Source organism: Ahaetulla prasina, chromosome 4, assembly GCF_028640845.1.
Source record: "Ahaetulla prasina isolate Xishuangbanna chromosome 4, ASM2864084v1, whole genome shotgun sequence".
NCBI lineage: Eukaryota > Metazoa > Chordata > Lepidosauria > Squamata > Colubridae > Ahaetulla > Ahaetulla prasina.
In genome coordinates this window covers 17,085,015-17,108,060 of record NC_080542.1, presented here as the reverse complement: position 1 = coordinate 17,108,060, position 23,046 = coordinate 17,085,015, and the positions used below count along the sequence as shown (strand labels likewise).

The following is a 23,046-nucleotide window of genomic DNA, read 5'->3' as shown; positions in this document are numbered from 1 at the left end:
TACCATACTAAAAAACCCCATTTAAAATTAATAAATTTAACATTAAAATCCCAATTTAAGCCAGCCCCGCGCGGATAAAAAGATGAGTCTTGAGTTCGCGACGAAATGTCCGAAGGTCTGGTATTTGGCGTAAACCCGGGGGAAGCTCGTTCCAGAGTGTGGGAGCCCCCACAGAGAAGGCCCTTCCCCTGGGGGCCGCCAGCCGACATTGTTTGGCGGACGGCACCCTGAGAAGTCCCTCTCTATGGGAGCGTACGGGTCGGTGGGAGGCGTGTGGTAACAGCAGGCGGTCCCGTAAGTACCCAGGTCCTAAGCCATGGAGCGATTTAAAGGTCATAACCAACACCTTAAAGTGCACCCGGAAGGCCACAGGCAGCCAGTGCAGTCTGCGCAGGAGCGGTGTTACATGGGAGCTATGCGTAGCTCCCTCTATAACCCGCGCAGCTGCATTCTGGACTAACTGAAGCCTCCGAGCGCACTTCAAGGGGAGCCCCATGTAGAGAGCATTACAGTAATCCAAGCGAGAGGTAGCAGGCGCATGAGTGACTGTGCATAAGGCATCCCGATCAAGGAAGGCGCAACTGCGAACCAGGCGAACCTGGTGGAAGGCCCTCCTGGAGACGGCCGTCAAATGGTCTTCAAACGACAGCCGATCATCCAGGAGGACACCCAAGTTGCGCACCCTATCCTTTGGGGCCAGTAACTCGCCTCCAACAGCCAGCCGCGGCTGCAGCTGACTGAATCGGGGTGCCGGCATCCACAGCCACTCCATCTTGGAGGGATTAAGCTTGAGCCTGTTTCTCCCCATCCAGACCCGTACAGCTTCCAAACACCGGGACAGCACTTCGACAACTTCACTGGGGTGGTCCGGGGTGGAAAAGTACAGCTGGGTGTCGTCAGCGTACTGCTGGTATCTCACCCCGAAACCACTGATGATCTCATCGTCCATATGATTTCCTCTATGTTGAATTGTAACATGTGGAATATCCCAAATGGGCCTTAAATTAGTAATGATTATTAAATCCATTTATTTTAATGGGGCTTATGGTAAACACAAATTTTGATCTCACTGTATTTCATTACATCACTTTGTACTTACATTTCTAGAATCACCACAATCAAATGAAAATTAAGATGGGCAAAATGGACATAAAAAGTATTTACTGCTTAAAGTGTGGGCTTGCATACAGGCATGGAGACATGGACAGTGAGGGAATTGATTTATGTATTTGTATCCTGCCTTTCTTATTTTACAAACAGCTCCAAGCGATGGACATATTTATTTGTATTCCAATTTTATTAATGAATTTATTTGTATCCCAACTTTATTAATTGAAGGGGTTATTAAATAAGCCCCTTGTTCAAGCAGGAGCCCCTATACAATTTCAGACAAATGGCTGCCCAATCTCTTTAAAAAACTCCAGAGATGGATTTTTTTTTTTAAAAAAGGAATTTTTGGAGTTGAACCTCAAACTGCAGAGGTTGAGAAACACTGATCTAAGCAGGATCCTTGGTTAAAAATACCCTCGAGAAGTTTGTGAGTGCTCCAACCTTGGAGGTTTTTAAGACGATTGGACAACCATTCCTCAGAAATGGTATCAGACCTCCAAGGTCCCTTCCAACTCTGCACTCTATTAATTCCAATTCCTATTCCTATTCCTATTCCCATTCCATTCTTTTCCTTATTCTATTTGAAAAAATAGGGCAAGGATTGTGCCGTGGTTGCTAAGTGAATCAACGCCGCCATTAAGCAAATCTAGCTTCCTCCGTTGACTTTGCTCCTTCAGAAGCCAGCAAATGGCGATCAGATGACCCCGGGATCTTGCAACCCCTGTAAATACACGCCGGTTGCTCAAATTTTTATCAAATAATCGTGGGGATCGCATAAGTGTTGGACCGTTTGCAAGTCACTTTTTTTCAGGGCCGTTAGAACTAACCTGAACGGGGGTGGGGTGGGGGGTCGGACTAGACGACCTCCACGGTCCCTTCCAACTCTGTTATTCTTCTTATGAAAGAAGGGAGGGAAGCGAGGGAGGAAAGGCTCTTCCCCGTCCTCTCCGTTTGGTCTGCTCCGAGTCCTCCGAGCCTTTAGAGGCCTCTACCTCCCTCCGTGCTTGCAAGACTGGCGAGAAAAGCAGGAAAGGGAGGGCGGAGGCTGCAGCGATCATGGCCGAGGACGAAGAAGAAAACTCGCAAGCCCGGCAACGTCTGCAGGTATAGACGACGACCAAAAAGGAGGCTATTCTCCCCTCTGCGTTTTAAACCCCCGATTAAAATAATAATAATAATAATAATAATAATAATAATAATAAATTTAAAAATGCACGCGCCTCTGGTTCTGGGGAAGGGCTGGAGCAAAGCTTTCCTGGTTTTGCGCAGGCAGGTAAAAGTAACCGAAGGGTCGCTGGGCGCGCAAAGCTAAAAACAGCGAGCAAAAAAATGCAAGCTGGCAGAATTCCTGCTTTTGCCCGTAGGTGACGGACGACGGACGCCATTCATCGGGATTAGTAAATTTAGGCAGTGTGGATGAAGTGGGCAGAGCGGAGGTGGGGGTTGAGGGAATGATTAGAAGTTGATATAGACTTTAGAAAGGGATTGGAAACGTGTGTGTACGCCCTTCTGCTTTGCTTGCAAAGTAAGGGTGGTCCCTTTGTAGATCTTCCTAGGTTTTCCCTTTGGTTCCCAAAACGATAGAATTATCCGAGAAATCTACTTTTAATTGCTGCGTCCAGAGTGAGCCATCGGATCGAAGATTTCTGGTTTAATCTCTGGCTGTTCCACGAAGAGGTTAAATGCTGGTTGGTTTTGTTACCTAAAAATAGTGGTTCTGTGCTGTAGAATATAGTTTAAATCAACTTTTCTCCTTTCTCATAAAGAGTTGTGCTTGACTGAGTAAGGAACATTAAATTTAGATTTACCTGATTGTATTTTGAATTTTCATACCGTATATATTTATTTTATCTGTTACTAAGTTAACATAGTGATAGGTATGGTATCCATCGATGCAATAAATTTTGAATTGAGCTTAACTTAGGTATTGATAAACGTTTGATTTATGGTATGAAACCTGAGTTTGCCAGTTTGGCAATCACATCACAAATGTCAGTGTACTTTGTATCAGCAAGACATCCCTATTGGGAGATCTGATAGTATTTATCCATTTATGAATAGGAATTGGTTGACCACTTGTATCATTTCCGAGATCATTATTTTGAAAATCACAGTGTGAAAGATGCTGGAAAAAAACAACAGGATGTTCAGGAAGAAATGAAGAAGACTCTTCAAAAAATGGAAGCCATAGATGGTAAGTCACAGATGACTTTTAATTTCTGTATCTCCATCTTAAGGCATCTGTTTTGTTTCATTACTACATTCCCCCAAATATACTGATCTGTCCCAGTTATCCACTTATCATGGATGCATTCATAAAATTGAAAATGTTTGAGTCTAGTATAGGGGTGTCAAACTAGTGTCATCACGTGATGTATCGCAACTTTTCCCCTTCATTAAAACGGGTGGGTGTGACCAGGGCGTGATGCATCTTGCTTGCGAGTTGTGAGTTTGACACCCCTGGTCTAGAACCTTGAGAAAAGGGGAAACTGTAGGAACAGAGCAGGCAGAGCTGGGGGAGGAGTTAAATGCATCATCAGTTTAGAATCTTTGCATTGTCTCAGGAGATCCAAATCCAGCCCTCCTTGATCCTTATCTAGTGCCAATTTAGTGCTGACTATTAATTGACCAGATTCTGGTGCATAGGCTTCAATAAATCATTTATGCAGCAGTCTACACGAATGGTCCTTTACACTTGACACGAGTAGATCTGACAAATAATTATAGCATAATCCTTCCACCCAAAACATCTAATCCCAGATACCAAAATTGTATTCATTTCAGCATTTTGATATTGCGATTCTTCATTATTTGGCTACCAGAAGTCTTCGTTGTTTGTTTATTTTAATTATTTATTTTAAATAATAAATAATTTATTTATCATCTGTCTTAAAAGAACTCCGGGCGCTCACAACGACAGTAAAATGACAAAAAGCATAAAAACCATAGGACAAAAAAATTAAAATAAGTGTTGTGGTGGCACAGTGGTTAGAATGCAGGACTAACTCACTACACACTCCAGGAGTTCGATTCTGAGCGGCTGATTCGGTCTTCCATCCTTCTGAGGTTGATAAAATGAGGGCCCAGATTGTTGGGGACAATAGGCTGACTCTGTAAAACCACTTAGAGAGGGCTGTAAAGCAGGGGGTTTCCAACCTTGGCAACTTTAAGACTTTTGGACTTCAACTCCCAGAAAGTTGAAGTTCTGGGAGTTGAAGTCTACAAGTCTTAAAGTTGCCAAGGTTGGAGATTTCTGCTGTAAAGCATTGTGAAGTGGTATATAAGTCTAAGCGCTATTGCTATTGCTGTTACTATTGCTAAAACCTGGTGCTTCAATCAATCTTCCAGGGTGCCCCAACAATGCACCTGACTATCCCAGTCCCTGGGTAAAAAGCCAAATTTTAATGGCCTTCTGGGAGGTTAAGAAAGTGGTGAGCCTGTCCAATTGTGGGAGGGAGGATATTCCATAGAGATGACCATAAAAATGGCATGCTTCCCAGGTTCCCTTAAAGGAAAAATAAGGCCTTGAATTTGCTTCCCGTATTCAGTCTAGTGATAGAAGCAGATACCCTCAGGGAAAGGTAGTTGCACAAATAGACTGGTCCCATGTCATGTAGCTCTCTAAAAGCAATGACCAGCACTTGAATTGCACCTGGAAGGCACCTGGAAGCTAGTGTAGCTCACACAACAGGGTTGTAATGTGTAACTTTGTGTGCCACTGCATTCTGGACAAGTTGTAACTTCTGAGTGGTCTTCAAGGGCAGCCCCACATAGATTGTGTGTAGGCAGCGGGTGGTTTGGAGCAGGGGTCCCCAACCTTTCGGACCTCAGAGACCACTAAATCATAATTTTAAATCCCTTGGACCACTAATATGATCCACCTAATGACCGGCTGTGTGGGCGTGGCTAGGTGGTCATGTGACTGGATGGGTATGACCAACTCAATGTCACTCGCATTGAGGGGCACCTTGCCGGCTTCTACTCGCCCTTCCCTTCCCAGCCAGTCCTTGCCTGCCTGCCCGGGCTCGTTAGGGCCCCAACAGGAAGCAGTTGGAGCTAGCAGCCACCACAGGAAAGAGTTGGCAAAGCAGCTGACTCAATTCAAATTGGATTTGATTGATAAGGAGGCTCAGCAGAAGCACCTCACTGAGGACTAGGAGCATAGGCTTTCCAAGCAGAGGGAATACCTACAGAAGTGCAAGGCCAGGTACCGGTACCTGGAGGCTCAGCAGGCTGAAATGGTCAGCCAGTTCCAGGCCATGAGGGAGTTCCACTAGAACAAGGCCCTCCGGCTCTTTGCTGCTGGCGGCACTTCCTTCCAGCCTTCATCCAAAGCCCCGCACCAGGAGGCCGAAGCAGACCCCAAGTCGGAATTTCTGTCCCCCTCCGACCAACACAAAAAGATCCCGAAGTGGGAGACTTTCTGCAGCAACACAAACGTTCATTGCACATATCCCGCCCAGGGGCCATAGTTTGAGGACCCCTGATTTAGTCCAATATAAAAAATGCAAATAATTTTTCTGCGGACCACCAACATTTTCTTGCAGACCACCAGTTGGTGACCACTGGCTTGGAGAACTGATAGCAAAAATCCTGCCCCTTCCCCCTCATGCCCAGCTGAGCCTCGCGATCATCAGAGGGTTGGGATTTTTTTTACTTTTAAAAGCATTTTTTTTCCAGCCGAAAAAATGCTTTTAAAAGTAAAAAAAAAAAAAAGCCTATCGGTTGGTACAATAAAAACCATGAGGGTTTATATCTGGAATTTAGATCAAGATGGTGATCTGAAGATAGTATATACCAATTGCTAGTTTTATGGTTTTTATATCAAATTATATCAGTGAGATAATAATATCTATAATAATGGATGGAAACTGATCAAGGAGTGATTCAACCTAGAAATAAGGAGATGTTTTCTGACAGCGATCACAATCAACTAATGTGTTGTGACTCCAGCTCCCGAACCTGGCCCCATGCCCGAAAGTGACTGGGAGAGTGAGGGGGAAGGGCTGGTAAGGCTTACCTCTGGAGCACCGATTCCTTTGGCTCGGCTCCAGGAGCCAGAACCAGATCAGTCGGAGGGAGTAATGAGGCCGTCATCCCCTGATTCCTCCCTTCCCCAGGCTACGCCTTCAGACCCAGCTGATAATAATAATGAAGCTTGGCTTGACCCGCGCTTCAGAAGATTAGAGAGGCGGTGTCATCAAAAGGAAGGGTGCGGCGGGAATCCCACCCCACAGAATATATAAGGAGCTATGGGACTATTTTTACTTCACGGGAAGCAAAGTTTAGCTGATCTGTTTCAAAAAGAGCTGAAAGTCTTGCTACGTGAGTCATTTGTTTGAACTTTGGCAGGCAGCTACGATTTCTCTTCCAGGACTGATAAGAGTGGTGAATCCACTGGCTGAAGGCCAGCTCGTGGGTCTGAAGTGGGGAAGGAGACAGAACACAATGGAACAGAAGTTGCCTTTGGAAGTTGTGGGAGCTTCATCACTGAAAACTTTCAAGGAGAGACTGGACTGCCATCTGTCAGAAATGGTGTAGGGCCATGATGGTGAATCTATGGCACGTGTGCCACAGGTGGCATGCGGAGCCATATCGGTGGGCATGTGAGCTCAGCTCCACCAGCTGCTCTTTGGGCCTTCTGGGCCCACCGGAAGTAGAGAAACAGGCTGTTTCCTGCCTCCGCAGGCTCCTAGAGAGGCTCTGGAACTTGGGGAGAGCAAAAAACGGGCCCACCAGGCCATTGTGTGCCCAAAGTGAGGGGAGCAGGGTGGTGGTGGTGGCATGCGCATGTGCGGGGTGTGTAGAATTATGGGTGTGGGCACTCATGCACACAAACCCCTGCGCTCCCCCCGTTTTTGGCACGCGATAGCAAAAAGGTTATCCATCACTGGTGTAGGATCTCCTGCTTGGGTGGGGGGTTGTACTAGATGACCTACAAGGTCCCTTCCAGCTCTGTTAATTTGTTATGGTTGAACAGTAAATGGAAAAAGAACTAGCAAAAAGAAATATATGGTTACTTACAGCTCGATATTAGGTGGACTTTTTTTGTTTTTGTTTCTTTTTTGGACAATAACATATGGATGAAATTTATCTCTTTCTCCTCCACTTCTAGGGTTATCAGAAGAGAGGGCTTACATTTTTATGCTTAAAGGGAAAGCTTTGAATGTATCAGCAGACTATAATGCCCAGTCGGAAGAATTGCTTTCCAAAGCAGTCAAGCTGGACCCGGAATTGGTGGAGGCGTGGAATCAATTAGGCGAGGTTTACTGGAAAAAGGGTGATGTTTCTGCAGCCCATACTTGCTTCTCCGGAGCGCTCGCCCATGTAAGGTTCCCCCTAAGTTCTCTGCTATCAAATCGTTCTTTTTTGTGAAGGATTGTTTGTAAACTTCTGGCTGTTCTAATGGCATAAGAGCCACTGTCAGGTCCCAGATATTTCTACAGGGATGCTGGCATTTTGGAGGGAGGAAGGGGGAGGAGGAATGGAGCGGTCTGTATATGAAGTTTCTGTTTCTGTTTCCTGCATTACTGTGCTAATCTCTATATCAGTGATGGCTAACCTTTTTGCTGTCACGTGCCAAAACCTGGGGCAGCACGGGGGAGTCGCACATGCGTGTGCCCACATCTATAATTCAGTGCACCTCCCTGTGCATAAGTGCGCGACCCCTCTGCGCGACCCCCACTTTTGACACGCGATGGCACGGTGGGCACGGTAGGCCTGTTTTTCGCCCTCCCCAGCCTCCAGAGGCTTTCTTGGAGCCTGGGGAGGATGAAAAAGGCCTTCCCCCCCATCCAGGGGCCCTCCGGAGGCTGGAAATGGCCCGTTTCCTGACTTCCGGTGGGACCAGAAGGCCCATTTTCACCCTCCCCAAGCACCACAGGTTCTCTACGAGCCTGGGGAGGGTGAAAAACGACCTTCCCTCCACTCCAGAGGCTGGAAACGGCCCATTTTCCGACTTCCGGTTGGACAGGAAGGCCCGAAAATCAGCTGGCTGGTGCACGCATGCGCGCTGGAGCTGAGCTAGGGCAACACTCGCGTGGCCACAGCTATGTGCCACCTGTGGCACGCGTGCCATAGGTTCGCCATCACAGCTCTATATGAAGTCTCTGTTTCCGTTTCCCTGCAATGATGTCACGTGGGAGGGGTTTGGTTAGCATTGCTTTAAATAGCTGGTTTTAAATGAGAAGCTTCAGTTCTTGCCTAGATCTCTTGTAATCACAACCTTCCAATAAAAGCTCCTTTTGGAACCATTGCAGTTTCAAGAGTCCTGCTTTCTTGGGAAGATTGGAGAGGCAAGACCTTATAGTCGCGGTGATGCAGTGGTTAGAATGCAGTAGTGCAGGCTACTTCTGCTGCCTGCCGGCTGCCTGCAGTTTGGCAGTTCAAATCTCACCAGGTTAAAGGTTGACTCAGCCTTCCATCCTTCTGAGGTGGATAAAATGAGGACCCAGATTGTTGAGGCAATAGGCTGACTCTGTAAACCGCTTAGAGAAAGCTGGAAAGCACTGTGAAGTGGTATATAAGTCTAAGTGCTATTGCTATTTTGTAGATGAAATAAAATACCTTTCAGAGAAAAAAATACAGGCAGTCCTTGGCTTATGACTGCAATGAGCCCCAAACTTCTGTCGCTAAGCAAGTCAACGATTTAAGTGAATTTTACTCCATTTTAACACCTTGCTTTCCACAATTGCTAAGCGAATCACTGTAGTTGTTCAGTTAATAACACGGATGTTAAGTGAATCCGACTTCCCCATTGACTTTGCTTGTTAGAGGGTCGCAGAAGGGGATCACATGACCTTGGGACATTGCAACTGTCATAAGTAGGAACCAGTTGCCAAGAATGAATTTTGATCATGTGACGATGGGGATATTGCGATGGTCATAAGCATAGGTCACTTTTTCCACTCTGTTGTAACTTTGGAAAGTTTAGGATTATCTAGGAAATTGCGAATCTAGGACTATCTTTATGTTGTAAACAATAATTTGGGTAAACATGGGATAGTAGTCCCTTACTTAAGACCAGAATTTCCATTGCTAAGCATGGTGGTTGTTAAATGAGTCGCACCAAATTTTGTAAACTTTCTTGCCGTCTTTCCTAAACAAATCACTGTAGTGTTAAGTGAATCATGTTAAGTGAATCATGTGACAATCCAACTTCTCCCCACTGACTTGCTTGTTGGAAGTTGGTTGGGAATGTCGAAGTGGCAACCACATGACCCCAGGATGCTACAACTATAGGTAGTCCTTGGCTCACAACAGTTCATTTAGTTGTTTAATGACCCCATAATCCCTTGTTGGGTGGAGTTGGGGCAACTGAATAGAGCTGAGTGTTTACTGGCTGGATGCCCTTCCTGTCGCCAGTGCGGAGTTTGCAGCAGTCTCATTGTTTTAAATTGGGTTTAAATTGGGTTTTAAATTGGGTTTTATTTTTATACTTTTTAATTAATGGGCTTTAGAATAAGTTTTTTAATTGTTTTTATATTGTATTTATATTGTATTTATCTGTTTTTAGTGCCTGTAAACCGCCCTGAGTCCCTCGGGAGATAGGGCGGTATATAAATATGATTAAATAAATAAATAAATAAAATAAATTGTGCGCAGAGAGAGAAATATCAGCCTCTACCTAAGATCAAACTCGCCTAGAAGCGAGAACTCTGCCTCTAGGCCACTGCACCACCCACAAAGTTCATTTAGTGACCGTTCAAAGTTACAAAGCCATTGAAAAAAGTGACTTATGACCATTTTTCCCATTTACGACCGTTGCATTCTCCCCGTAGTCACGTGATCAAAATTCAAATACTTGGTGACTAGTTCATATTTATGACGGTTGCAGTGTCCCGGGGGGTCGCGTGATCAACTTTTGCGAGGTTCTGACAAGCAAAATCAGCGGGGAAGCCAGCTTCATTTAACAACCGTGTAACTAACTTAACAAGTGCAGTGAATCACTTAACAACCGTGGCAAGGAACTGTCATGAAATGGGACAAAACTCACTTCGCAAATGTTTCCCTTTGCAGCAGAAATTTGGGGCTCAATTCCGATCCTAAGCCGAGGGACTACCTGCATTGTGATTGAATGCCAGTTGCCAAGCGCTTGAATTTTGATCACGTTGCAAGTGGGGATACAGCGGTTGTAAATGCGAGGATGGGGTCATTAGCCATTTTTTTCCCAACGCTCTAATTTCAAACAATTTCTAAATGAACGGTAAATAGAGCGCTGCCTGTATTTGGAGTATTTATTAAAAGGTCTCGTTTTATACAGAAACCTCGTCCTGCAGCCAAACTTAACTTTTTCCTTTCTACCCTCTCAGCGTAAGAACAAAGTTTCCTTGCAGAACCTCTCCATGGTGTTACGGCAACTGCGCACCAATTCTCCCGATGAACATGCACAAAACGTGATGGACAGCGTGCGGCAAGCCAAGCTGGCCGTGCAGATGGACGTGCACGATGGACGCTCTTGGTGTGAGTTTTACTATACAATCTATTAGCCTGTTCTGACCCAGCCTTCGCGAGCATCGCTCAAATGATGCTACTCGTGAGGAGAAACCCCATTTTTATTTAGAAAGTCGGGAATACACGGCATCCACTGACAAAGCCCCATGTCACATATCCTTAGGTGGTTTGCAAGCCATAGCAGTCTCTGTGTTCTGTCCTCCCTCGCCTCTGTCCGAATGATGGCTTAATTAGCCATAACTATCAGCTCTGGCAGCAGAATAACCAGTGTTGTCTGCCAAGAGCCTCCGTTATCTTCCACGATGCTGGTGAGTCACCCCGAAACAAACTTCAGCTCTTAATCAGTGGATTTGCCTGTTTTAAAGAGACACAGCAGCTCTCGCTGCCTTTTATATCCTGTGGGGTGTGGCTCCATGACTCAGCACTTCCTAGGCCTCCCCCACCCTTGCTTCTGTTGTTCCCTCCTCTCCTGCCTACGAAACCAAGCTGGTTCTGCAGGCATGGCCTGGGGGGGTGGGAAGAGTCAGGGGATGGAGGCCTCGTTATCTCTTCCACCTGGCCTGTTTCTGGCTCCTGGAGCTGAGCCAGGCAAGCTGGTGCTCCCGAGGTAAGTCCTGACGGCCCTTCCCCCTCACCGTCCAAGTCACTTTCTGGCAGCAGGGCCGGCTCGGGGGCGCAGACACAACACTCTTAAGTTCCCCACAGGGAGCCTCAATTAGCATTTCAATCCCCACAACCTGGGTAGTAGCAAAAAACCCTGGCCAAGGAGTCTGCCAGAGGGAACTCTCTTGGAGCATGAACAATTGTTTCCGACAACCCGCATCTCCCACACCCCTCCTCCTCATATCTCAGCCAAGGAGGGGCTTGTCAATGTCTCCTCTGTTTCCCTGATAGCTGATCTTCAGTCCTACGCTGCTTTCCTCGCCACACTTCTCTGCGCATACGCGCATCTGGGTTGGGCCCCAGCTGTTCCTCCCTGTCACTCAGCTCAGGCCCTGAAAGCAGCTGTCTCTGAGCCTGAGTAGAGGGGCCCTGCCCTATATCTGGCTCTGAGTCGTCCTGCTCCTCAGAGCCTTCGGGAGGCCCCGATGGTAATCCAGGCACTCCCTCCATCTCCTCAGACTCATCTGACTCTGGTAACCCAAGCACTCCCTCCATCTCCTCAGACTCATCTGACTCTGTGGAGCTGTCAGTTGACGAACCACAACATAGCCTAAGCAGGGGATAGAGGCAGAAAAGGGAACGGGATATGCAACTGGCTAATTTTGTTTTCTGCATTCCACAGATGTGCTGGGCAACGCCTACCTTTCCTTGTTCTTCAGTGCGGGGCAGAACCCCAAGATCTCCCAGCAAGCACTGAGTGCATATGCACAAGCAGTAGGTGCTGGAGGGGGATCTGAGACAAAACTTTGGTATGGGGAGGAAGAGATGGTGGTTCAGGTTAAGCCTCTCTAGTAAAATTCTAGAGCAGCGATCCCAACCTTTCTGGCTTAGCGGACCGGCAGGGAGGGAGGGAGGGGGAATGGCTATGCGCAAGCGTCGGGTGAGCACACATGCGTATGTAGCTCCTTTTATGTGATCACAAATAAAGTGTGTGCATGCACACTTGCTCATTGCTCACTCAAGTGGAGTTTCACGTGTGCGCTTGCTCACTTGCCACTTCCGCAGCCCGGTTCCAGATGGGTCAAGGCCCGGGAGTGGGCCACTGTGTGCAGGTTGGGGACCCCCTGCTCTAGAGGGCCAGGTGAGAAGAGTAACTTCTGTGTGGCAGGTAGTATGGATATTGGAAGATTCAAATTCAAATTCTGACTTACATCCAGAATATACATTACAGGTAGTCCTTGACTTACGACCATAATTCAGCCCGGAATTACGGTTGTAAATTCGTATCAGTTGTTAAGCAGGGCACCATGTGGCCAAACCTGATTTTGCAAGTTTTTTTTGTGGTGGTAATTAAATGAATGCAGTGATCTTTAAATGAAAGTTGTAGTGGTGCAGTGGTTAGAATGCAGCAATTTTGCAGGTTAACTCTGCTCATAGCCAGAAGTTCAAGCCTGACCCGGCTCAAAGTTGATTCAGCTTTCCATCCTTCCAAGATTCTTAATATGAGGACCCGGACTGTTTTGGGGGGGGTGGCAATATGCTGACTCTTTAATCAGAGGGCTGATTACACTGTGTGAAGCAGTATATAAGTGTTTATATAAGTGTTGTTATTATTGGTATTGTTAAGCGAAACCATTGTCCGCAATGGGTGTTTCTGCAGAAAACTAGAAGCATCGTAAATCATGGTCACATGATTAGAGGATGCTGCAAACAGCTGTAAACCTGGCTTGTTGCCGAGCACCGAAAATACAGTCACATGCAGATTGATGTTGAAACTTCAGATTCAGATTGTAAGTAGGTTTGGAGAGGTCCATCCTCATTTTGAGTCGCTAAGTGGATGGTTGTCAGCCAAGACCTACCTTTTCTTCTCCTAATTGTATATTCTACATCTTGTCTACCAATATGTATGAATGAAGACAGTGGTCTAGAAATAAAAAAATGCACCATGGAACTGTAGGCTGTGGTTAGGGAGAAAATTATTTATGAACACAGCTTTCTTTGCAAGGAGAAAACTTACATTCCTGGATTTATCTGGCTAGAACTTTTATTTAGAATAGAATAGAATAGAATTTTATTGGCCAAGTGTGATTGGACACACAAGGAATTTGTCTTGGTGCATGTGCTCTCAGTGTACATAAAAGAAAAGATACGTTCATCAAGGTACAACATTTACAACACAATTGATGATCAATATATCAATATAAATCATAAGGATTGCCAGCAACAAGTTATAGTCATACAGTCATAAGTGGAAAGAGATTGGTGATGGGAACTATGAAACGATTAATAGTAGTGCAGATTCAGTAAATAGTCTGACAGTGTTGATGGAATTATTTGTTTAGCAGAGTGATGGCCTTCGGGAAAAAACTGTTCTTGTGTCTAGTTGTTCCGGTGTGCAGTGCTCTATAGCGTCGTTTTGAGGGTAGGAGTTGAAACAGTTTATGTCCAGGATGCGAGGGATCTGCAAATATTTTCACGGCCCTCTTCTTGATTCGTGCAGTATACAGGTCCTCAATGGAAGGCAGGTTGGTAGCAATTATTTTTTCTGCAGTTCTAATTATCCTCTGAAGTCTGTGTCTTTCTTGTTGGGTTGCAGAACCGAACCAGACAGTTATAGAGGTGCAAATGACAGACTCAATAATTCCTCTGTAGAACTGGATCAGCAGCTCCTTGGGCAGTTTGAGCTTACTGAGTTGGCGCAGAAAGAACATTCTTTGTTGTCCTTTTTAAAAGATGTTTTTGATGTTAGCTGTCCATTTGAGATCTTGCGATATGATAGAACCCAGAAATTTGAAGGTTTCTACTGTTGATACTGTGTTGTCAAGTATTGTGAGAGGTGGAAGTATGGAAGGGTTTCTCCTAAAGTCTACCACCATTTCTACGGTTTTGAGTGTGTTCAGTTCCAGATTGTTTTGGTTGCACCACAAGGCTAGTCGTTCGACCTCTTTTCTATATGCGGATTCGTCATTGTCTCGAATGAGACCAATCACTGTTGTGTCATCTGCGAACTTCAGTAGCTTAACAGATGGATCATTGGAGATGCAGTCATTGGTATACAGAGAGAAGAGAAGTGGGGAGAGCACACAGCCTTGGGGGGCCCCTGTGCTAATTGTACAGGTATTTAATGTGATCTTGCTTAGCTTCACCTGCTGCTTCCTGTTTGTTAGGAAGCTTGTGATCCACTTACAAGTCTGTTCCAGTACCTGTAGCTGGTTTAGCTTAGTTAGAAGAATGTCTGGAATGATGGTATTGAATGCTGAACTAAAGTCTACAAAAAGGACCCTTGGATAGGTCTTTGGAGACTCAAGATGTTGTAGGATGTAGTGCAGAGCCATATTAACAGCATCATCTGTTGATCTATTTGCTCGGTATGCAAATTGCATGGGGTCTAACAGCGGATCCGTCATGGTTTTCAGGTAGGAAAGCACTAGCCTTTAATGGCACTAGTTTTGCACTTGTGAGGAAGATGGAATTGGAACTATATTTTAAAATGCGTAAGATTCTGTTAACTCATTGTGTTGTATAGTATGCATTATCTTCTAGTTGTCCATGCTTCCTTTTTGCCGTAAGAGGCATAAAGAGTTGTTGATAAAGTAAGATTTGCAATACTGTGCTAGATTGATATTCCATTAATTCAGCAGCAGTAAAATAGATTTTTCAGAAAAAGTTTACAAGCATTGCAGAAATATTCATGATTGTCAAGTCCTTAATCTCTGATAAAAGGTTTTATTTTGAGATGGTATACAGTTTGGGAAATGATGATATTCTGGAGTTTAGAGTAGCCCACAGTTCCCTTAGGAATGTGTTTCTAATGTGATTCTCGCTTGATAATGACGTTCTTAGAAATTCACAAGAGATTTTATAAAATGTCCATTTTCTAGATAGGGGAGGGAACAACACAGAATTATAATGCATGTTGTACCTTCGAATCGTCACTAAGCAACCAGTCATAAGTCAAGGATTACCTGTAATTTGGTTTGGGGAAAAAAAAAACCATTCTGTTGACTTCATTGGAAAACTTCAAATTTAATTGTTTGCAAAGATGAATCCAATTGGTCACATTTTAAATTAAGAATTCATATGGGTTCTTTCTTGCTATATACCCATGATGGCGAACTATGGTACAGGTGGCACGCGAAGCCATATCTATGGGCACACAAATGTTGCCCTAACTCAACTCCAGCACACAACTGGAGCCAGCTGATTTTCAGGCCTTCCAGGAATTGGGCTGTTTCTGGCATCTGGAGGGCCTCTGGGGTGGTGGGGAAGGCTGTTTTTGCCCTCCCCAGACTCCTAGAAAGCCTCGAGCCTGGAGAGGGTGAAAAACGGGCCTAACGGGCCTGCCATCGAGTGCCAAAATCACAGGGGGTGTATGTGTGTCACGTGCACGTGTGCGGGGCATTGAATTATGGGTATGGGCACACACGTGTACCATCCCCCACGTTCCCCCCGCTTTTGGCACGCGACAGCAGGGTGGTGTTGCTATATACAACAGTGGCTGAAATTGTGGAAACCTTTTGGGAAAAGTGTATTTTTGAAATTTGATGGCTAATAACACCACTTTGTTTTGGAGTAGTACCATAAAATTATATAGCAATGGAAAGATAATTTAATTATATAAGAATTTCATGCTTTTCAACCTTTGTTGGAGAGATAAACAAAGGTTTATCTTTGTTGAAGGAGCCATACGTTGCTCCCGTGTAACACCACTCCTACGCAGTCTGCACTGGCTACCTGTGGTCTTTCGGGTGCGCGTCAAGATGTTGGTTACCACCTTTAAAGCGCTCCATGGCTTAGGGCCCGGGTACTTACGGGACCGCCTGCTGTTATCTTATGCCTCCCACCGACCCGTACGCTCACACAGAGCGGGTCTTCTCAGGGTGCCGTCCGCCAAGCAATGTCGGCTGGCGGCCCCCAGGGGAAGGGCCTTCTCTGTTGGAGCACCTACCCTCTGGAACGAACTTCCCCCTGGTTTGCATCAATTACCTGACCTTTGGACCTTTCGCTGTGAATTGAAAACACACTTGTTTATCCAAGCGGGACTGGCTTAATTTTTAAACTTTTTGAATTTTAATAATTTTAATTGGGATATTTTTATGAATTTTATGAGTCAAATTTGACGGTTTTAAATTTTCGGCCATTTATAGAATATGTTATTTTAACTTTTGTCTTAATTTGTATATTGTACTGTTTTTATTCTGGCTGTACACCGCCCTGAGTCCTTCGGGAGAAGGGCGGTATAAAAATCTAAATAATAAATAAATAATAAAAAATAAAAGTAGTTTTTTTCGTGGAATTCTAGATTTTAGGCCAAATTCCTGCAGTCTTCGCTGAACAGTCTTTGCGTTCAACTTGCACCATTTCATCTTGTATACATCCAGATGATTTTCTTCTGTCATGTAGGCACAGTCTCTTAATTCTTAGATATCACTTGCTACTGTGCACCTTTTTCTGCTGTTACTAGTGTGGTTTTGTAGTGACTAAATCTCTTTATACCCCTTCAAAAACTTAGAAATGCCACCTTTGATTAAGTTTCCACCAACTTTTCTAATTTCTTTATAATTGTAGCCTTGTTCACTTAATAATACTATTTTACATAGCTCTCAGGACAACCAGTCAACTCTTTGCACCATTAATTTAATTTTATGATGTTTTAGAAGCTCATTAAATGAAAGAACACAAAAAAACACAACCAACTTGATAGTGATCACATAACACACTGACAAATGTCCTCCTCTCAGCTTCAGTACATGACATAAATAACTGAATCCTACTGTGATCTGATTGGCTCATTGCCAAAACAAGATGACACCCATTGGCTCTCTAAACACTCATGCTCATTGGCTACAATTAGATGAAGGAAAGCTACCTGATATCAACCTAAGCAAGTTGTGCTTCTTTTTTTCTGGTTATTTGGCTAGAACTTTTCATAAAATACAGATAATTGAACAAGCTTCATTGCATTACATTCTTGATTAAATTATCTTTCCATTGATATATAATTTTATGGTACTACTAAAAAAAAGTGTTATTAGCCATCAAACCTCAAAATTACATTTTCCCCAAAAGGTTTCCACAATTTTGGCCAGTACTATAAAATGGCTGTTGATATCTACTCACGGTTTTTGGTTGAGGTAGGTGTAAATAAGAATGAATGTTTGTTTTGGGATAACAGAATAATAGAGCTGGAAGGGACCTTGAAGGCCTTCTAGTCTAACCCTTTGCTCAAGCAGGAGACCTTGTGCCATTTCAGACAAAAGACTGTCCAATCTCTTCTTAAAAACCTCTAGTAGTGGAAGAAGTTGTTCCACTGATCAATTGTTTTAACTGTCAGGAAATTTCTCCTTAGTTCTAGGTTGCTTCTCTCCTTGATTAGTCTCCATCAATTGCTTTTTGTCCTGCTATCAAGTATTTTTGGAGAATAGGCTGACCCCCCTTTTCTTTTGAGGGAGGAAGAATATTCCTTGCGAATGAATTTGTTCTTTATCTACCTGGCAGTGCTGGTTGTGCATACTTTATATTTATTTATTTATTTGTAATAGGAAAAGGTGGACTCCACTGCTTCTTGTAATCCAGATTTGCATCTCAATCGAGCCACGGTAAGGAAATGGAATAGAGAAGGCAACATAAAGTTGGCTAATCTATGAGTGATCCATCAAAAAAAGCTTTAGGAAGTGATAGGGAAAGTTTTAATGTGTGCCAAAATGGACAAATTAACAAAAGAGATTAAAGAGAAAGAATAGTCTGGAATAAATGGTATGAATGGTTTGAGTCTAAAATAAAGGAAAAAAAATAAAGGGGAGAAATTAGAATGTACAGAATCTATTAGAAATGTACAATATGTAAATAATAAATATATAAGAATCTAGAAAAGTAAAGCTATTAGTATTAGATAATTTAATGCCATTAAAGAAAAGGGGTTAAGAAAGAAAATAAACTAACAAATGTGACATGGGGGAGAAAGGTATAAAAGCAAAAGAGGACCACTAAGAAACGCTGTTTAGAAATCGGAGATGTTTATGTTATATGTTGTGTGTTTGTCAGATTGTGTATTACATTAAAACAATAAAAAAAAAAGCTTTAGGATCATAGTTGGTGAACTCCTAAATGTAATGTGATCCAAGGCTGTTGGCTAAGTTGTTGATCGTAAAAATCATTATTTTATTTTATTTTATTTTGGAGGGGTGGATCTTTGTTCTAATAATAGCTCAGTATCTGGACAGGACATCCCTCGCTGATTTGATTTGGACTTGGAAGGTATTAGGGTGCTATTAGGATTAGGGTTTTGGGACCCTAGAGACAGGCATCACTTTGACCCCAAGTTGTAAGCCATTGTTTTTACATGCTTCTTTGCGCAGCTTTATAAGTATGAAGAAAACTACATGGAAGCCCTGGCAGGTTTTGCACAGGCCGTAGCCCTTGACCCGGCTTGGCTGGAACCTCAACAACGGGAGCAGCAACTCATGGATTTCCTCGAGAGACTAACTGGACTCCTTGAAAACAAGGTGTTATGGTGGCAAGGCTTGGGATTTTTTGTGTGTGTGTGTGTCCTCTGTCCATATTAGGTAGTGTCGCATCTGCCAACAAATCGTCTTTCTGCTTCTTTCCTCTCCTAGGGCAAAGTGAAAGGCAAGAAGCTGCAAAACATGTTGGGAAGCCTGCGACCCTCCCACCTGGGCCCTTGTGGCGACGGACATTATCAGGGGCCTTCAGGTCAGAAGGTAGAGCTACAGAGACGATCCCTCAGTGCCTTGCAACCTGGTGTCAACACGGGTGCTGTGGTCTTGGGGAAGGTGTTGTTCAGCCTGACTACTGAGGAAAAAGTGCCTTTGTGAGTATAGAATCGTGTTCTGAACCTTGTTTGCCTTAATATTGCCAACTTCTGGTGTTGGCTTTCACAGCCTATGTCTATTAGGCAATCAGCTGATTGGCGGGTGGATCTGCCTCCGGGAATACCCCCAATCAGCTGTTCTAGGCAGCAGGGATTGCCGCAGACCATCGCCACCTCTGTGCCTTGCCTTTTTGCCTGCATTCGGAGTATAAGGCGCACCTAAATTTTCACCCTCTTTTAGGGGTGGGGGGAAAGAGTTTTTTTTATTTTTTTTATTTTGCATTTATATCCCTCCCTTCTCCGAAGACTCAGGGCGGCTTACACTATGTCAAGCAATAGTCTTCATCCTATTTATATATTTATATACAAAGTCAACTTATTGCCCCAACAATCTGGGTCCTCATTTTACCTACCTTATAAAGGATGGAAGGCTGAGTCAACCTTGGGCCTGGTGGGACTAGAACCTGCAGTAATTGCAAGCAGCTGTGTTAATAACAGACTGTCTTACCAGTCTGAGCCACAGAGGCCCGAAAGAGTGCCTTATACTCCGAGAAATACGGTACATCCTAAGTTTATTTTCTTTATGCATAAAGTCCATATGGGGTTTCCAGTAAGCAATAAACATAGATATTGCCTTTTTTATTTTTTTAATCAAAGAAGTCAGAAACTATGACTTAGTAACCTCTGGAATGCACAGTGTATATTCCATGCTAGATCTGTATTGAATACATCTGACTTAAATTGTGCAACGGGGCAATAATTAATTTATTTCAGTTTTTCCACTGTCTGTTCTCCCCTAGCACCTTTGGATTGGTGGACTCTCTCGAAGGCCCTTGTTTTGCTGTCACTGTTTACAACATGGCCCAAAGCTGGGGGGTCCTAATTGGAGACTCGGTGGCCATCCCTGAACCTCACTTTCGGCACCATCACATCCAACACCAGAACAAAGTGAGTTTGATTCCCACTTCTCCCTTTGTCTGTCCATGTCATGCCGGGAATAATGTTCAAACTTAATCAGGGCCTTCCACAAATAATCTAAAACTTGTAACGGGCAACTTGGAATTACCGACTGTCCTCAATTTATGGCCACCATCAGGGCCAGAATTTCTGATGCTAAACAAGGCGGTTGTTATATGAGCCATGCCTGATTTTACAACTTTTTCTTTTTTTACCATAGTCATTAAACTGCCATTAAGTGAATCATGCAGCTGCTTAGTGAATCCAGCTTCCTCCATTGACTTTGCTTGTTGGAAGCTGGCTGGGGAGATTACAAAGGGTGATCACGTGATCCCAGGATCATGTAACTGTCCTAAAAATGCATGCCAATTGCCAAAGCACCTGAATTTTGATCACGTGACCATGGGGGAATGTTGCAAGGATTTTAAATGCAAGGACTGGTCACTAGTCATTTTCCTTTTCAGTGCTGTTGTAACTTTTAATAGTCACTAAATGATGGGTTGTAGGTTTGAGGACTACTTGTATTTAAATGGAAGAGTATTGGAAATATTCACTTGAAAACAGAGACAGAAAGACCATGGTAGGTGAGCTTTCATTTTCTTCATCACTTTGTATCAATAGGTTTTGTGATGATTCTCCTGCCTATTACTTGGGGAGAAAAATGTTCCAAGGGAAATTATCTTTGTAAGCCAGCTATGATAGTTCCTTTGTCATTATTTACCTTACAGTTCTATTGTTTTACAACATTTTTTGTTGTTAGTTGGGAAGTCGTGTCTGACCCATCGCACCCCCATGGGCAACGTTCCTCCAGGCCTTCCTGTCCTCTACCATCCTCTGGAGTCCCTTTAAGCGCACGCCGACTGCTTCAGTAACTCCATCCAGCCACCTCATTCTCTGTCGTCCTCTTCTTCTTTTTGCCCTCAATCTTTTCCAGCATTAGGCTCTTCTCCAGAAAGTCCTTCCTTCTCATTAGGTGGCCAAAGTATTTCAGTTTCATCTTCAGGACCTGGCCTTATAAAGTGCAGTCAGGATTGATCTCTTCTAGGACTGACCGGTTTGATCGCCTTGCAGTCCAAGGGACTCTCAGGAGTTTTCTCCAGCACCAGAGTTCAAAGGCCTCCATTGTTCGGTGCTCAGCCTTCCTTATGGTCCAACTTTCACAGCCATACATTGCAACTGGGGAAAACATGGCCTTGACTATACACACTTTTGTTGGCAGGGTGATGTCTCTGCTTTTTAGTATGCTGTCTAACTTTGCCATAGCTTTCCTCCCCAGGAGCAAGTATCTTTTAATTCCTTGGCTGCAGTCCCCATCTGCGGTTTTACAACTAGTAAAATCGATTTACAACAGTTTATTTAATTACCATTCAAAGTTACAAGGGCACTGAAAAAAGACCGTTTTTCCAACTTAACATCCATTGCAGGATCCCTAAGGTCATGTGATCAAAATTCAGAGGCTTGGCACTTGATTCATATTTATGAAGGCGGCAATGTCCTGGGGTCATGTGATCACCTGCGATCGTCTTACAGAATAACATCACAGAATAACAGAGGGGTCCTTGGTACTCTCTGAGCTTGCTTGTTTTCTTGCAGATGTTTCATTACCCTAACTGGGTAACATCATCAGTGTTATCATGCTTTGAAAGGGGTCCCCAATCTTTTGGACCCCAGGGACCACCAAGTCCATAATTTTAAATCCTGTGGACCAATAATACGAATCCAGTGTGCCGCTTGCTGAAGTGCCTGGACTCCCAGTGACGGGATGGGGTCCTTCAGGCACTGTCCCTTCTCTCTCGCTTTCTCCCCCGTCTCTTCCCCTCTCTCTCCCATTCATTCTCTCTCATTCTCTGTTTCTCTCATCTCTTTCTCTCTCCCCCTCTCTCTTTCTCTGTCTCTCCCCCCCCCACTCTTTATCATTTTCTCTTTCTATCTCCCCCTCTCTTCCCACTCTTTCATTCTTTCTTTCTCTCTCCCCCCTCTTTCTCTCTCATTCGCTCTCTTTCTCCTCCCACTCTCTCCTCTCATCTCTCTCTCTCTCATTCTCTCTTTCTCTCTCCCCCCACTCTTTTTCTCTCATTCTCTCTCTCTCTGATTCTGATTCTCTGCGCATCCTTTTCAGTGCCAGAGCTGCGAAGAGAGCGCCCCCCCCCCGGGCAACATCCCTGGGGAGGCGAGCAAGCCAGGTGGCAGAGCGCCCTTTGAGTTTTTCCTCCAGCTGAGTAAGCAGCCCAGAGACTCTGGGAGGAGAAAGTGGGGGGAGGGGGAGGGGGAATGCTCCGGAGAAACAAGGTGCACTGGGAAGGACCGCTGCCTGCTGCGCCGACCTCAAGAAATTGAGGTGTGGGGGTTGATACTTAATTCATGACATCCCCCTTTGCCCCCGCCCCCCGGCACTTTTTCCAAGAAAGCGGTGCTCTCATTCTCATTCTCTGTCTCTCATTTTCTGATTCTCATTCTCTCTCACTCACTCTCTGATTCTCTTTCTCATTCTCTCTCTTTCATTCTGTCTCTTTTTCTCTATTTCATTTTGCGCGGCATCAGCATTCCGCCTCAATATATTTGCCCAGCCGGTGGAGCAAAGCAGCCCTTGTCTCCTGCTGCTTGGGACTCAGAGCTGTAAACGGTGGTTTCCTGTGCCGCTTCAGCGACTGCTCCTCATGAGACGAGAGCTTGCAGGGAGCTGATCTGGTGTCCGCAATAGAGAGCAAAATCTGGCTGCTCCCCGGACCAGTTTCCATTTACCACTCAAAGGAGGAGACGAGGGCTGCTTTGCGCCACCGACTGGGCAAATATACCAAGGCGGTATGCTGATACTGCGCAAGTGAAGTAGTGCTTCGCTCCCACAGCTTCCAGCCATCGCAGTTGCTACTTCAGCCCTCTTGTGCCGCAGCTCCTCCACCAGGGTGGCCTGGCAAAAATACGAAGATTTCTCCACAGACCACCAGAATTTTCTCACAGACCATCGGTTGGTGACTGCTGCTTTGGAGAATAGCTTGACTCCCTCTTCTTTGTGGCAGCCCCTTAGATATTGGAAACAGTGCTATATCTAAGCTAGCAAAGTCAATGGGAAAGACAGAGTCACTTAACAACTG

At 44.6% G+C, this 23,046-nt stretch overlaps 1 protein-coding gene across 1 annotated transcript in view; it reads left to right on the top strand.

The window, feature by feature from the left end:
• The first annotated feature begins 2,072 nt into the window (after positions 1-2,072).
• Positions 2,073-23,046, top strand: part of TTC5 (tetratricopeptide repeat domain 5) — a 28,362-nt gene continuing 7,388 nt past the window's right edge. The window contains exons 1-9 of the mRNA XM_058180263.1: positions 2,073-2,214; positions 3,172-3,304; positions 7,226-7,437; positions 10,422-10,572; positions 11,849-11,940; positions 17,709-17,765; positions 18,525-18,671; positions 18,783-18,997; positions 19,798-19,945. Coding sequence (XP_058036246.1) covers positions 2,167-2,214; positions 3,172-3,304; positions 7,226-7,437; positions 10,422-10,572; positions 11,849-11,940; positions 17,709-17,765; positions 18,525-18,671; positions 18,783-18,997; positions 19,798-19,945 — 1,203 coding nt within the window. The 5' untranslated portion in view covers positions 2,073-2,166. The remainder of the gene's footprint in view (positions 2,215-3,171; positions 3,305-7,225; positions 7,438-10,421; positions 10,573-11,848; positions 11,941-17,708; positions 17,766-18,524; positions 18,672-18,782; positions 18,998-19,797; positions 19,946-23,046) is intronic.